Below are 15,494 nucleotides of genomic sequence, written 5' to 3'. Positions count from 1 at the left end.
GGCGTCAGAGGCGTTTGATACCTGGCGAATGGATTTTATTTTTCTCGTGCTTCGCCTGATGCATATGCGTTCTTTGCGCCGCTCAAGCGGCTAGGACTCTTCCCTAATTCCCTCTGACCACCGGAACGCTTACCTAAACAGAAAATGGGTGGGATAGGACTAGAGATAGTTGGTCACGGACGGGATTTCATATGCTACTTATGTTGGTCTTACATATCGTTGATCCTGGTATTTGCTTTTTAAAGCTGTAAATATTGCCTTGAAACCCTCCGATTGGACTTTTGAGATCGGCTACTGAATTCGACTTGCATTTGGGATCACGTCTCCAGACATTGAACGTGTTGGTTGGTCCAAAAGAGTTTCTATCAATCGGCACGAATTTTGGGCATTTTGTAATGGCGAACGTGTGTACACTTCTCGATCGTGTACTGTGTTAACAGGTACCTAGGTGTCGCTCTTGCGATCGAACTAAATACCAATTGGTATCTCAGCGATGAGGTGAATTTGTGTACATCTGTCAGCAACTACTTATAATTATGTGCTGCACCGCATTCCTTAAAAGTGTTTGCCTTGCAAGAATAGAACGGAATTACCATAACCCTGTCAATCTTAATAGCAGCCTTGCTTACCAATGTTTTGGTGGTTATGAATGATTTCCAAAGTCTAACACTGACTTCGTCCTCTCGAGACTTGACTTGTTTATCGTACATTGGAGTTAGACCAGCCGGCACGTTAAGGAATACATTTCAGTTATGAACAACTTTGATAGGGAGGGTTGTTTATTTGGCTTGAATCGTTTGTTCACATGAAACGACAAACATCCTTATTTGAGCAACGGCATGCATCACGAACAGCACAAATAGGTACACGACTCAGAATCGGCTTCGAAATTGGTTTCAAACCCAGATGAAATCTCACTCCATACTGCCACCTCTAATACTAGATCGAATCTATACAAGTCGCACCATGTTCGCATTTGTCTTCCCAAAATCCCCCCCAGTCCAAAACGCCCTGTAGCATGGGCGGAGACCCTTTCCGCGCCTAGTCCTGGATGTCTCGTACCCAGAAACGACATGCCACACTGATTGATAAAACGAGAACAGAGAATAAACAGACGAGTTAAAACACAAATTTTTAGTGTTGAATGATGCAGACAACCTCATAACATTCCCAGTTTGGAATGAGAAGAATTGATTAGGACGGCGTTCTGGAAACCCTTGATTGCAGGGAATACCGAGACGGTGGAAGAGAAATAGAAGGTAAGGTTCAAATAATAAAGTGTCTAGGTAAGTCTAGGACGAGTTCGCTGGTTCCGTAAACGGAATGTAGCAGGGCGAAGGAGGGAACTGATAAAAATAGATGCATAGAATTCGCGTCATCACCCTTCTCATCGTAGTGTTGGGAATCGGATGTCTTGCCATTCAGTAATAGTCGTGGGTATATTTGTACAAATGCTCCTGCAAATGCATATGTGCGTGGTGATGTCTGTCGTGTGCGCTGGTCGAGGGTGGACAAGTAGCGTCGCCTTGCTCATGACGGCGACAAGGTTGAGGGACTGTTATTCTGCACCCCTCAACTTAAGGCTTCTCTGAAGGATGCTCAAACTTGATAGGGTGCACCAGCATACCACGCAGACATAACCGGCCGCTGCTGCTGTCCTTCATCTCCTCTGTCTTGCCACCTCGCTCATGTCCTTCGTTAGCACGACCGCCGTGCTTGCCACGACCATCAAGCTGGGCATAGCCCAACCACCTGCGCCACATGAGACCGGCAAATTCGCTGTTAAAATACCAACTGGTGCCCTTATGGTTGTGTTCGTTGAGCTGGTCAAAGGGACTGCCAGGGCCAGATGTGGAGTGATCACGACCAGCGTTGAAAGCAGCGTCAATTTCGCTGAAAGGATACCAGGCCCGGTCGAGGAAGATAGGATGCGGGGCATACACTCCCTTCATACCATGGTGAAACGCAACAGTAGGCGGGAACATCTCCGAAAACATGGTGTGGTGGTATCGCCAGACTTCCTCATGCATCGACATCAAAAGACGACGACTGAGACGAGACGCGGTGATGATGGCGCATCGTCGAGGAGGAGGAGCCTTGTAGCCAGTAGCGTCATCAGAGAAAACCCAACCGGATTGCTCAGTATCGAACAGAGGGTTGAGAGTGATGATGTCAGCTTCCTCACCGACACCGCACTTGGAACGATCAGGAGCATCAGAACTACAAGAAGCAGGCATCATGGATTGACCCCATTCATCATGTCGTAGTTGTTCCTTGCCTTCGAAGGACAGAGGGCCAAAGATGGGAGCGCGACCAGAGGCCAGCGTGTCATGTTGAACAGTTTGAGAAAAATTCTCCCAGGTTCCGTGGTAAGGAGGGATGTAGTAACGAGCGCTACGCTCCCAAAGAAGGGTTCGAGGCTGCTCCTTAGCCCACTTGCCAAGGCGGTCGAAGAACTCGTAGTAACTGCCGAGGTATCTCATATCCATCTCCCAGTTCCAGTAATGCTCATATTCGGGGTGCTGCATGGCGAAAACCTGGAGTGGGAAATGGGCGCTTCGGTAGATACCGTGAATATCGGCACCACTGGGGTTCTCGATCGTCTCTCCAAATCGGCCGGGGTACATGAGTCTCATTTGAGGCTCGCTCCAAAGCGAAACCAGGCCTCGAAACTCGGCGGGAACATTGTCGTTGATGATGCGCTGCACCGTCCACTTGTCTGACCAGATGGGCTCATCGATGTTTCGTACCTGCATCAGGAAATGAACTTGATATTCGCCACCCGATCGTAGCGAAAGCTCGCTGATGAGGGCACGGAAGTTGAGGACAGCAAGCTCAGTCCACTTGAAGCCAGTATATGTACGGACAACGACGGCAATGCGTCCTAACTTGTTGCTGGTCTCCGAGAGCTCGCCGGTGTCGGCGTTGACCTGCTTGAAACGATGCTTGTTGGCTTTGTAGCAATCTTCCTGAGCATCGGCCCAGTTCACGTCGATGTAGTTGATTTTGCCAGTTTCTGCCCAAACTGCCTCATTCCCAGACGCCTCAGTATCCAGGCCGGTATCCAGACCACCCTGAGCTCTGCTATAGCCCAGGCCGTAAGGACCGTATCGACTGAAGCGGTCGAAGCAAACATCGTCCCGAATGCCGAGAAGCTTGTAGGAGCCAATTGCCGGATCAGGCATATGCTGAGGAACACCGTTGAAAGCATACAGATCCGGGGCGGGGACGGTCTTCTTGGCGTCGAGGTAGCACGTCTTGACATCACTACCATGATCATAAGGGATGTACTTTTGAGGCTTGGGCACGTGGTCGTTCATGGCCGGAGAAGGCAGAGGGGCCTTGTCAGTAATGTTGGGATATTCCGAAATCAAGTTGGCCTTGCTAACGATGGTTCGGAGACCGTGAAAATAACCGTCGAGGCTAGAGGCGAAATCAGTAACACAAAACAGGACAACAAAACTTGTGGACATACTGAGGGAATCTCAACCAAGGCATCTTCTCAAGCTGCGCAGCAACTTCCTTCTTTTCGTCAGCAGTAACGTACTCGTTCTCCGGTACGGTTTCGAGCTTTCCGTCACCATCCATGTCACCAGTAAGCATGACAACAGTCTCGCCCTGAGTGTTCACGACAGTAGCTGTCGCTATGGGCTGTTGAGTTTTGGTACCGCTCATCTTTCCGACACTGTAGCCGGAGCTCCTTGACTTGACAAAAATCAAAGTGATGAGGAAGGCTACGCCCAGAAGCCAGGTGAAAATCCGCCGGGCATGGCATGGGCCCAAGAGCGACCGGATCCTGAGTCTTGGCTTCTTGGTCTTTTCAGAGATGATGGAGTAGGGGAGAAGAGGATCAATTTTCCTGCCCGAAGGGCCTCGCGAATTATTGTTGTTGCGGGCGGCCATGGTGACTGAATGGCGCCGCTGCATACTAGGCTGAAGAGTCTGGCACGCTTAGGCCGATGATTTGTCGAGTCGCAGAGGTTTGTGCGGAGAATGCTTGCAATGTATAGATATAGGCGAGACAGGTAGTTTGCGAAAATTATCGTAGATACGGAGCGAAAGTGGTAGTGGAGCCGGCCGACATCGAAGGGTTCGTTGAACAAGTTACAGGTACAGGCGGATCTGGCCGGAAAATCAATTGAAAGTAGCGACTGGCAGTCGTCGAGATATCCCGCAAGGAAGGTCGACGAGAGATGTTGTCCAAGTAGGAGCGTAAGTTAAGTGGACAAACAGTGCTACCTCGTCACGAGACGGAGGCAACTAGATGAAAAGGAGATGAGGCGGCTGAACAGCACGATCGCACAGCGCAACACGCAAGCGCTTGAAGCAACACGGAGGCCCGGTGCTTGACGACTTTGCGATGAGAAACGAAGCAGAGGGCGTCGTCTAGGAGAGCGATGAACAGACCGAGCGAAGAGCGGAAGGCGTTGACGAGGGGGGAAGAGAAAGGAGGGGGAAAATAAGAGAAAAGAAGTTGAACCAAGAAGAGATAGGAGGGAGAAAAAAAGCGAAGACAGACCAAACCAGACAAGGAGAGGAGAGGCCAGCGCAGGGGATTGGGATTATGGACACGGGAGGGACAAGGGGTTGCTACCAACAGGTAAGGTTGGATCCTGGGCTAGGACCTTGCAGAGGTCGATAGGGGGACAAGGGGGAAAGAACAGTGCAGCAAAGGACGAATTTACTTAGGGGGAGGGGCCCGCTACGGAGTCCGCTAACGGGACCAGGAGGGAACGGAAAGTACATTTATGGGACCTACAGTAAGTAGGGGCTAGCAGGTACCTGCCTGTAACTGGGCAATTCACAGAACCTAGCTGTGATAGGTGACTTCAAGTTGAGGTGAAATTCGTCCAATGAAAGGTACCTAGACGAGAACCCGGGCTGGGGATGTACTGTGCGATCCCAAAGCTCAATCAATCCCGCAATAGTAGATATTAGTGTTTTTCTCAAGCTATTCCTCTCTTTTCAGATAATTTGGGTCTGCATTTGGTGGCGGCTTATCACCTAGGCAGCCAGTGGCATTGGCTGTGGCTCGGAGAGTCCGGGAGGCATAGCATAATGCAAAGCACCGCACCGCACAACACCATACCGTAAAGCACGGCGCAGAGTGCGTTATAGTGCCTGATATCTTTAGACGATATGGCGGTGCTTGACATTTTTGTTTTAAGAGATCTGAACAAATCAGTCTGTGGCGGTGTTCTGTACTAAAAAGCATGCTCAGATGTGTATTGCGGACATTGCGTGCTAGCAACAGGTAGAACCTGCCGATAATGGATCTGATTCCAAGGAGCTGGTCGGTGTTTAGTGATGTTCATTCTCGGCACAGTGAAATCCAAGAGAGCAATGTGTCCTTCATCTGCTGTCCGGGACTAAGCTTATGCAGGGAAGGGAAGCATACTTGCAAAGCCAAGTCTTTCGCTAACAAGGGATCTTGGGTCAAGGTCAGGCATTTGGAGAACACCAAAGAATTCAGACTGGAACAGGGACCCATTCAAGCTTTGGGAAATGGGTCCCCTGGTCTTCCCTCTATGTATGGTAAGAAAAGGTTTCTGAACACAACCCTCGTTCTTTTTTGCACCAGAAATTGCCGGGAGAGCCCAACGACTGGGCCTTTCTTCTCAACGTTTGCTGAGACAGCGTTGCTCGGGGGCAGGAAAGGTGGAGGTCAGCTTCCAATTAGAAACGCCATTCGAATCTCATATCCAACCAACGTTCGAACTTGTGAAGCCATCGGGGGTTTCATGAGTTTCAATTGGTCAAGAATTCGAACCTGGCTGAACCCCCGCTGATCTGACATCTCAGTCCATCAATCGATCAGTCAATCAGCAGCCCGCTGTAGGTAGGTCCAAGAACTTGATACCTAAAGGATACCTACCTATATAACTGTCAACAAGAAAGGTTCTGGCGATGCCATCACCACCGTGGTGTTGTTCTTTGCGGCGTTTCTACTACTCTACCGCACAGGCAGTGAGTGCTTCACAAACCGTTGTCGGAACACTAACAAGTCTGTACTGTGCAGTAGATTTGACAAGGACAATGGTGCTGACAATCTTTACCAGCTACTCTGTATAATAAGCCTTGACGCAAGCATTGCCTCCCCTGTCGTTGCGCCATAACCCAGCAAGCAGTTTTATCACTCGCACCCCAATCAAAACGGCCAGAAAGCGCACCAGGGCCTTCAAGGGTGATGGGTCATTGGGCCCGTGCCGTGGGTCTTCGAGCGAGGGTCAGTCCGCCCCTATTGTTAGAGAAGGGAGAGGCTTTGCTACCCGTGGCTCAAGTTTGGCACGCTTCGTGACGGAGCTTGAGGCTTCAAACATTGCCATGCCTACAGCCGGCTGTGGTTGCGCGTCCTGTAACTCCTGATCGACAACGGAGTGTCAAACCCATGGGTTCATTCGCACATCAGTCGTCACGGTACGTAGCAATACAATGCGACATTGCGGCTCTTTCCTGCGACATCAGATGGTGTTGAGTATGAGATTCGTAAGTGTCTGGCGGGCGGTTGCCGCCGTTTCTGCCACTGCTATGACTTTGTTCAAACCATCAGTCTGTTAACCTTTAGCAAACGAGCGACCAAAAGCATGGCCTGGAACTTAATCGACGCTGAGTGTGTGATTGGTAAATAAACCTTCAAAATGGTCCACCTCTTTTTATGCTTGTTCTCATCTCGTCACGACATTTCCGAAAAAAGACGATTTGTGAATCTGCAATTGAGTTGAATTAACATGACAAAATTGTCAGTGAAAAAGCATAGGGGATTAAGCGGATGAAGTGGTCTTTCAAAACTGGCATATCATCTCGAAATCGTCTCCAGAGTCGAGTCCGTCTATCTTGGCCAAGCGAAGCAAAGCAAACCCTGGCCTGAATCCGGCCACGCCCCCCTTCTGTTGGAGGATAAGGGTGAGGGAGAGGGTCTTCCCGCCACGCGTCCTCTTGACCATACCGCCTACTCCAATTATCTCACAGACGGTTCATGATTGTGGGCATTGATGGAGAATTGGTTCGAGATATAGACCAATGCTTTATTCTGTAACCATAGCTGTGGAAGCCCTGCATCCTGATCCGATGGGATGCGAGAAAGGGTATACAATTGTTAACCAAGCTACTATAACAGATTGACTTTGTTAACTTGTCATCAAGAATAGTGACATTGACCCCCACTATCGGCCTTCCCTAGGCCACAGTTGCGAATCAAGCAATTAGCCTAGGTACTATCCGTAGTTAGGTATCTTAATCTAAGTTTAGTATATATAACGTAGCAGCATGTACCTAATACTTACCCATTATGCTTGCGCTGAACCTCTCTCTAAGCCAAGCTTTTCGTCTGATATTATAAAAGAAGAAGAAGAAGAAGAAGAAGAAGGAGAAGAAGAAGAAGAAGAAGAAGAAGAAAGAACAGGCTTCGAACTTCAAGGCCATAGGTAGCACGACGCGAACATCAACGTAAGTGAAGTGATGTTGCCAATAATGCCGCCATGTAAACAACACTTCATTTACCTCAAGCTTCTCACCAAACTTGGACCCATTTTTAACGGCGAGATTGCCAAGGGCTGGTCACCTACTCTGTACTGACACGAACTTGGACGTTCTAGTGCAAGCAAGCCAAGGAAGAAAGCGAGCCAATTCTGCAGCCAGCCCTGTCAGCTCGGGTTTTTTTTCTCTTTTGCGTCTGGCTGAAATGGCTGATTTATGGACCTGGTTATCCTATCTGTTGTTGGTTGTATCTGTCATTTACTGATTTTTTTCTGCTGCCGCATGATGATGGAATTGCTGTGACTTGGATGGGTTTACTATTGTTGGAGATATAGTGTTTGCTCCACGGCAGGGCCCTCTTATTGATAATGGAAAGGACCCTGTTTCTCGTGTTTCGACTGTGCAATGCGTCGTTGAACTGGCAGTGGAGGCTGGCTCAAACCTAGAATAGAACATGGCAGGTCACATCAAACAGATGCTGTTTTTGACCGCACTATGTAGACTCGTTGAGCTGAGTCTATTCGGGGTAACGTACTATAGTTATATATTTTTATTTTGATGGGGGGTCTTCTCAAAGTATGATAGCTCTGATCAGGTCAGTTTTGTCACGAAATATAGCGCTCTTACATGTACTACAGTTATATATAATTGCCGTTCATGTCGTAGCCCGACATTCACCACGATTTGTAAAGTAGATAGTATTCGCAAATAGATCCGCTCGATATACTTGGTAATAAAACAGGATTCGAATTATGTATGCTCAATCCTTCGAGTCTGAGTTTGAGTCTTTAAAGCAAGCCCTCATCCCAATTGATACTAGTTGAGTGCATTATTCTGAAAAAGCAATCTCCAACGAGTCTTGAGGTCATTTCAACAGAAGCGGGTCACTCAGTAATTCAGTCCAATCCAATGCTGACAAAATGAAATGCATGCCTGCCCCCTGCCGAGTGCCAACCCAGCTGCCCAGCCCTGCATTAACTTCTGCAAGTGCATGCCTCCAACTAGATAATACAAACAATTTCATCTTAATTTCGGAGCCTTTTCTCATCTCAATTAATTGTTTGATCTCCGGCCTGGAATCCCTTGGAAGATCCAGAAGTACAACGCAGTGTTACTTTAACTGCTTGGGTAATAAGTTTCGATACGAGTATCTTTAAAGTCGGAGACTGTCCTGGTTTATTGCTGCTCTTTATCGCCATCGTATCGTTCTGACGGCCATCAAACAAACGTTGGAGCTAACGTGTAACCTTGCTAAGCCTAATCCCAAGTCTAATCCTAAGTTAGTGCTACTGAAGTTCCGCTGCGTTATCTCTCAACTGCACACACCCTATTCGAAGACGCCACAAAATATCACACAAGATTTGAGAGTGGAAGATGGATCCAGTAGAATACTCTCTGTACAGTGGCATAATACCAGGATTGGTCTCCGAATTGCTTTATTCGAACCTACCTACACTACTATAGTACAGTAACCATGAGATTTGGTCATGTTGCTTTCCTTTCGCCTTTACCTTATGCATGGAATTATAACGGTTTTTTAATACCTGCGGTTGATCAACTGTCCTTGCTTCCAACTCGCTCGCACAATGTATACCAGATCAATGCCCATACGTCAGTGAAGAGTCTAGCCAGTTGCCTATCGGCACTCTGGCATTCCAAATGTTCGGCAAAACCTGGTTGCTTTGTCTTGTAATAGATCATCACAACGCACTACTTTGACCAATTGTGTGTTCATTATATGTCTCGGGCACAATGTCTCGGCTTCGCTGTTCTGGACAACTCTTCTCAAAATGCTGCACCAGATACGATAACTCAAGCGCCCTTATACCAGCCAGTGGGGAGTATGTACTTGCATGCTGTTACGTCCCACTAAGTTCCTAGGTAGTATTTGCCTATTTCTCCCTTGAATTCTCATGCTTTGCCTCCATTCTTTCTCTCCAGCACTTCCCCCATCGAATCGCAGCCATAGTTGCCAGAGCTGAAACTATCAAGTACGCTGCTGATATGGTGGAGAACCATCCAATGCCGAGTGCCTCAATTGCTGGTAGAACTACCGCTGATGCCACGCATCCGACTAGATATCTTGCGAAGAAGTTTGTTGCGGCCACTTCAGCTCCTTGGCCAGGCATCACATCGAGACAGTACGTGTTGTACGACGGGAAACAAAACAGCTGCGCAACGCCCTGCACAAACATGGCGATGACTGGAACCGGGATGCCGCCAGCCTCTTGGTCCACAGTCCAGCCATAAACCAGCATGCTTCCCGGAATGATTACACCCATAAAAGGCACCGTAGATCGAAGTCGGTCTTCAGGAACACGAACACCACGCTTCTTGATCCATCTCTTCACAGTGTAGTCCGCCCAATGACCCCCCACGAATGTTCCAGCTAGATAGCCGAAGCCTGGCGCCAGATAAAAGAGACCCGAGAGCAGTGGGGATTCGAGGTTGAAGCGTGGGTTCAAAACGTATCGAATCGGTGTTAGAAGGCTGTACATATTCCATGTCAAGGATGCGCTTCCGCCAGCCACCAAGGCAATATTTGGATATTGAAACAGACGCAGTACTCTCATTGGACTGATCATGCTCAGGATTGTGAGTGCCCTCTTCTTACCAGAAAGAGTTTTCAGATCATCAATCTTGAGGTGGTGAGCTGTTTCGGACACAACGAAATAGACGCCCAAAAATCCAGCTGCAGCTAGTGCTGTCTGTAACCAGAAAATGCTCCTCCAGGACGAATACGTTACAATTATACCACCCAAGAACGGCCCAAACGCGGGACCAACAAGGGTTCCGGTCAGAAACCAACCCATGGCTGCACCGCGCTCTGTAGGGCGGTATATATCACTGTCCAGAGTCAGTATCGTATCTTGGACATGACTGCGTATTTATGTGAACAGCAAACTTTTGCTTCAACCATCCGAGTCATGACAGCAGCATATGTTTTGTTCGATTGAGGTATAGGCTTGTGTCAATAGATAAGATAACATGCGGTCTTGCTGGAACAACAACCACTTTGTAAAGACCTTGCAGCTGACAGGAAGAAGAGAAGGCATAGAATTGACCTACCCAATGCATGCTGGACCAATGAGGATAAACGCTGTTCCGCCAAACGCAGAAGCGGCCCGGAAGACAATGAACGACGCGAGGTTAGGAGCCAGTGCGGTTGCCAAACTCAGTACAAAGAACATGGCTGATGAGGATAAAGCTACCTGAACATTGAGTTAGCATGTATTAATACTGTTGGTAATTGAGGACATCAAAAGCTCTATAGCCTTGGCCTATTTTAAACAGCATGGGCAGTGCTTACAATACGCCTTCCATACACTTGACTCATGGGGCCCCAGAACAGAGGAGACAAGGCCATGACGATCATATATGCTGCGTTGCTCACATTGATGATACTTCCGGACGTGTTGTAAGTCGTCGCAACCTCTGGTGTTGCTGCCAACACGGATGTACTTGATATGGGCGACAAGAACGCCCCAAACGACAAGACTGCAACTATAGCTATTTTTCGTCCTCGAGACACCTTGTCAAAGATCTCGTCGCCAGCTTCTCGGTAAGGCTCTTCACCTTCTGGGGCCTCGATTGTGGCAGCTGGCTCGAAAGCATCGTGACCGGATATGTGTGATGTTGCTCGGTTGATGGTTTCTGTAACTGGGTTCGGGTTCGATGCCGCGATCTGTAGTGAGGCTTCTGCATCATCGGTGACTGATGCTATCGAAGATGCTTTGTCATACGGATCCTGTTGCGAGGTCTTCATTGTAGCCGCGATTGGGTTTTGTACATTAATGTTGACGTCTTAGTATATTACCGACCTTCATTTCTGTCTCCTTATAGAGCGAATTGGTCTCTTGTTGGGCAGGGCATGCGTTGGCATGCAGAATATTGACGGCCGAGAGAATGACTTGACGCCTTGAGCAAAGCAACAAGCATATCATCAGTTTGTTTTTGAAAATTTTACAATCACATCCCAGCAAAACGATTACCGATCTTCGGAATTCCCCTCCTCCATTCCTTGACCATATCCTAGCTTGAATTGATCAATCACTCCCGGATCCATTGATCGTAGTGTCTCCAGAACCCACTCCCACTCCCCTAATTCACCAATACCGGCAGTCAGCATCCGTATTTATGCGGATAAACACTTACTCTGGCATTTTCAACTGTCACTTGCCAGAAGCTTGTGTACAAATGATCCAATCCTGACCTGGTTTTGTACGGGAATAGCACGGACAAACATGTTCTTAGGATGCGGTCTGCAGACTCGGAACGGTGCTTCCGATCACCGTCGCCGGAATCCACTCTTTTCGGGTCAACGGCCGAGCCATCGGGGGCCATCAAGATCTGATTAGTTGACCTCTCAGACCTCTTCATCATTTCACAGGTACTTATAAAACACGAAAAAGTCCCAGGGTTTATTTGAATTTGTTGATCTTATTATTTTTGCGTTTCTATGGACAAATATGAATGTTCAGCGCCCAGTTGGCTGTCCGTTCCTGCAACACCAGCTCCTTCTAATGCTTGTGCAGATGCGTATTCTGACATCAAAAAAAAAGACGAACTTTCCTACAAAGGGTATTCTTAGACCTCGATAATAATGCAAAACTCCTTTCCTCGGCCATCCTTCTCATCCAAGTAGCTTATGTACACGGTCTTGTAGTACTCGGTCAACAGGTTGGTTGTTGCGCTGAACAACTACATTTTCTCTGCCTCCGATAGTGACAACACGCAGCCACTCCGGCGCGACTTCGCTTGCAATCAGCCGCACACAAGCTGCGCCCTCCTCCTTGGATACTGGCATTCGGAGAGAATCCTTGAGTTTCTCGAGAATCACTGCCATCGTAAAGGCTTGTCGTGGTAGTGACATTGGGTTAGACAGTGTCAACATGGAAATAGTGGCCGCGACGTCGCAAACACGGTTGAGGGCTGCACGGCGCTGGAGCTCAGGTCCTGACGGAGGGAGTGGCTCATTGGCTTTGACCAGCTGCTTTAGCCGGAGCCTGTCCAAAAGGCTCATCTTGGTTCCGTCTGGATTAAGAAGAGGGTTGTTGGACATGGCGGTTTGTTTGGATGCCTTCTCATGCTGCTTCGTCGCGACACTGTTCTTGAGCTCCGAAAGAGCACGTTGTCCTCTATCGAGAAGAGGGTTTGCATTTATCCCGTTACCCATATTCTTTATGTCAACCTGGGGGAGCTCGTCTAATGAAAGAGCATTCAATGGCAGATCGATATCTATATCTGCAGCAAAGCGTTCGGTGCCCAATGCTTGTAGGTTGAGGCCAAACTGCCTCAATAATCGTTCTTCGTTGATAGGTGCCATATCGGCGGAAGAGCGTTCGACGCAGATCTTTCCCCGCCCATAGTCTGTAATCATGAATGGCGAATGGGCATCGTACTTGGCTGAGCTTTGAATGGCGATACAGCGACGAATGTCTTCGATAGTGACCTGGCGTTTCCCCCAGGACTGTGAGATGTGGGGAGCGAGCGCGCGTATGTCGATAGGGGAGTTGTTTCCGTTATGGGCAAGTTGGATCATGATAGTCTTGACAAATGCTTTGTGTATGTCGATGAGCTCAGCGAGATGTGCAGGCAAAGCATCCTTATCTGTCGTGGGTTTGTTCAGCTTCTTAAAAATACCGTCCAGTTTGGTCTGTACTGTTTTCCCTTGTCTCCTGCTTTCGGACAGGGGTGTAGAGCCAATAGGTTTATGTGCAGTTTTGGTCCTTGAGGGGGTTGTCTTGGCTGTTCGTTTGCCTTTTGACACTGGCGTCGTTTTTGTAACTGAGCTGGTCACTGACTCCTTGCCTCGAAGTAGGCGTTTGACTGGCGTAGAAATTTCATCTTCGCTACTAGGAGCGAATGAGGAGGTTCGAGGTTTTGTCCTGGGATGATCATCTTGTTCGTCTGCAGCCGCTTTTCGTTTCCTGGTGGTTCCTGTTGGTTGGATTTCGGCGATGACTTTCTTGGCACCATCGGTGGGAGTATGGATTTTTGATACACGAGTAAAGCTGGTGATAGATTGGTTGGCAGCAGGTGCAGCCTGGGTGCGCTTGGTTGCTCGAGGCATCTTAGACCAATGTCTTTCTGTTCAGAGCAGGAGCGTCGGGGTATGGGGAATAGAAGGCGCGAGTGAGGAAACTTGGACCGTGAAAATCGTGTTGCAAAAGCGAGGAAGTCGCGAGGCTGTTAATTAGATAGGGAAGTACTAAGCGCGGAAGTTGCAATGAAGAATTGTTAAAATCGCCAGGAAGGTGTCAAACATGTCTGAGAAGGAGAGACCCATCCCCCCGAAAAAAAGAAGGTATGTGTTCGTCGTCAAGGGAAACGCGAGAATATGCGACGCGGCCAGGCGCGTGTCGGCGCGTCTAATCCGCGTAAAGGGGTGCCCACGTTCGCGGCTTAAAGTGAAAGTGGTACTCCGTACACGAGCCCACTACCTGGAGGTACCACACAACCTACTACCTACCGGCGCACCCCCCCCCCCCTTTATAGACATGGATTGTGCAATAGTCTTAGGGTTATATAAGCTTGTAGAAGGTCTTGTCAAGGGGATTAATAGTCTATTAACTAGATTACTATATTAAAGACTATTATTTTAATATTATTATAATAGGCTATATTAAATATTAAAAATAACCTTAATATTATAATTTTTCCTACTTAATATAGTTATTATAGTTAATAACTTATATAGGGTTAATAAGGTTAATAGGGTTAATAGCTTATAATATTAACCTAGCTGCAGTTAGCCTAGCTAAAACCTTCTCTTATAACTGCTTTTTATATACTAATATAGTAGATATTCTTTTAATAGCAGTAAGATTATCTAGCTAGTAGTTTAATAGCTTATTTAATTAATTAATTTAATTAATTAATAACTTAGCTTAAGGCTATAGATTTAATTATAGCCTTAACTTCTTAAAAAAGAAAAATAAAAAAGAGGCTCTTATAATACCTCTTTTTTTAACCTTTTTAGCACTTATTGCAAGGGCCTTTAATACCCTTGCAAGCCTCTTTTAAGTCATTTTAAGGGTTATTTTTTTAACTATTATAGCTAGCCTAGGATATTAATAGGACAAGGCTTATAGCTTTCTAATAGGTTATAGACTAGACAGTCTAATAGATTAATATTATATTATATAGCTATAAGGCTTATTAAATTAATACTATATTATTAAACAATTAGTCGCAGCACTAAATTATATATAATACCGTATTAAGCCCTATTATTATTGTCCAGATTATATCCCTGACCCCGTGGCGCCTAAAGGTACCTAGCCTACTCCTAGGTACCTAGGTAGGTACCTACTGGCCGGGTATAGTACCCTCAGGGCACCAGAAAAATTAACCGTTAGAAGTATACGAGATGAAATCAGTAGGTCACTTTATGCTCCTCAAGCTATAGTTCTTAGACTAAGTAGTAGGTACTTATTTTTATACCCTAAGGCTTAGGAGGCTAACTTTCTGCTACAACCTACACTTTGATTGCGATAGTTAGCTTTATCAAATTGATTTATCCTGATGTCACTCTGTCATTGCCATTCTTTTAGCAACGTCGTAATGTGGCTTGTTTACTCTCAAAGTCCATGCAATTATCTTTCTTCGTGTATCTCGTGTACCTCCCTATTGGCTTCTCAGATATAGCTTGCGGGGTCATCAATATTGAAGACTACAAATGCTAGGCATGCTTTGGTTCTCGGATGTTATACCTCTTCTCTACTAACACAGGATCTACAGAAAAGTAGGCTCTGAGAAAAGCGATTGATCATTCCACGTCTTTTCTCGTTTTAACCAAGAACTGCTTATGATGATTTAGCAATATGAAAACCTTAGTTGAGCGCTGATAGAATACAGCGGGCTGAACGATAACTTACACGCAACGATGGTGGGTTTCCACGTTACACAAGACTCTCCTCGGCTCCCGTTGCCTGAATCTAGTAGAATACACGTTTGCTTTGTGGCCCTTGATAAAGCAGGAAATGCGCACCCCGTACGGAGTAGCCAATCACTCT

General features: G+C 47.1%; 3 protein-coding genes across 3 annotated transcripts; all 3 read right to left on the bottom strand.

Annotated features, from left to right (window-relative positions):
• Positions 1-1,577: 1,577 nt before the first annotated feature.
• FSST1_005739 (DUF3405 domain-containing protein) lies at positions 1,578-3,903 on the bottom strand (the record flags this gene model as incomplete). The annotated part of the gene is made up of 2 exons (XM_083232044.1): positions 1,578-3,423; positions 3,476-3,903. The coding sequence occupies 2 exons, from the start codon at positions 3,901-3,903 to the stop codon at positions 1,578-1,580; spliced, it is 2,274 nt and encodes a 757-aa protein (XP_083089169.1).
• A 5,465-nt stretch (positions 3,904-9,368) lies between these two features.
• On the bottom strand, positions 9,369-11,242 carry FSST1_005738 (major facilitator superfamily domain-containing protein; the record flags this gene model as incomplete). The annotated part of the gene is made up of 3 exons (XM_083232043.1): positions 9,369-10,323; positions 10,546-10,688; positions 10,787-11,242. The coding sequence occupies 3 exons, from the start codon at positions 11,240-11,242 to the stop codon at positions 9,369-9,371; spliced, it is 1,554 nt and encodes a 517-aa protein (XP_083089168.1).
• Positions 11,243-12,109: 867 nt separating this feature from the next.
• On the bottom strand, positions 12,110-13,549 carry FSST1_005737 (DNA replication factor Cdt1 C-terminal domain-containing protein; the record flags this gene model as incomplete). The annotated part of the gene is made up of 1 exon (XM_083232042.1): positions 12,110-13,549. One exon carries the CDS (start codon positions 13,547-13,549, stop codon positions 12,110-12,112), a length of 1,440 nt encoding a protein of 479 aa, XP_083089167.1.
• Between the last annotated feature and the right edge of the window lie 1,945 nt (positions 13,550-15,494).

The sequence above is a fragment of the Fusarium sambucinum genome, chromosome I, assembly GCF_050947815.1.
Source record: "Fusarium sambucinum isolate potato_lamoka chromosome I, whole genome shotgun sequence".
NCBI lineage: Eukaryota > Fungi > Ascomycota > Sordariomycetes > Hypocreales > Nectriaceae > Fusarium > Fusarium sambucinum.
Note: the sequence above shows the minus strand (reverse complement) of the source record. Positions and strands in the feature narration are given on the sequence as shown.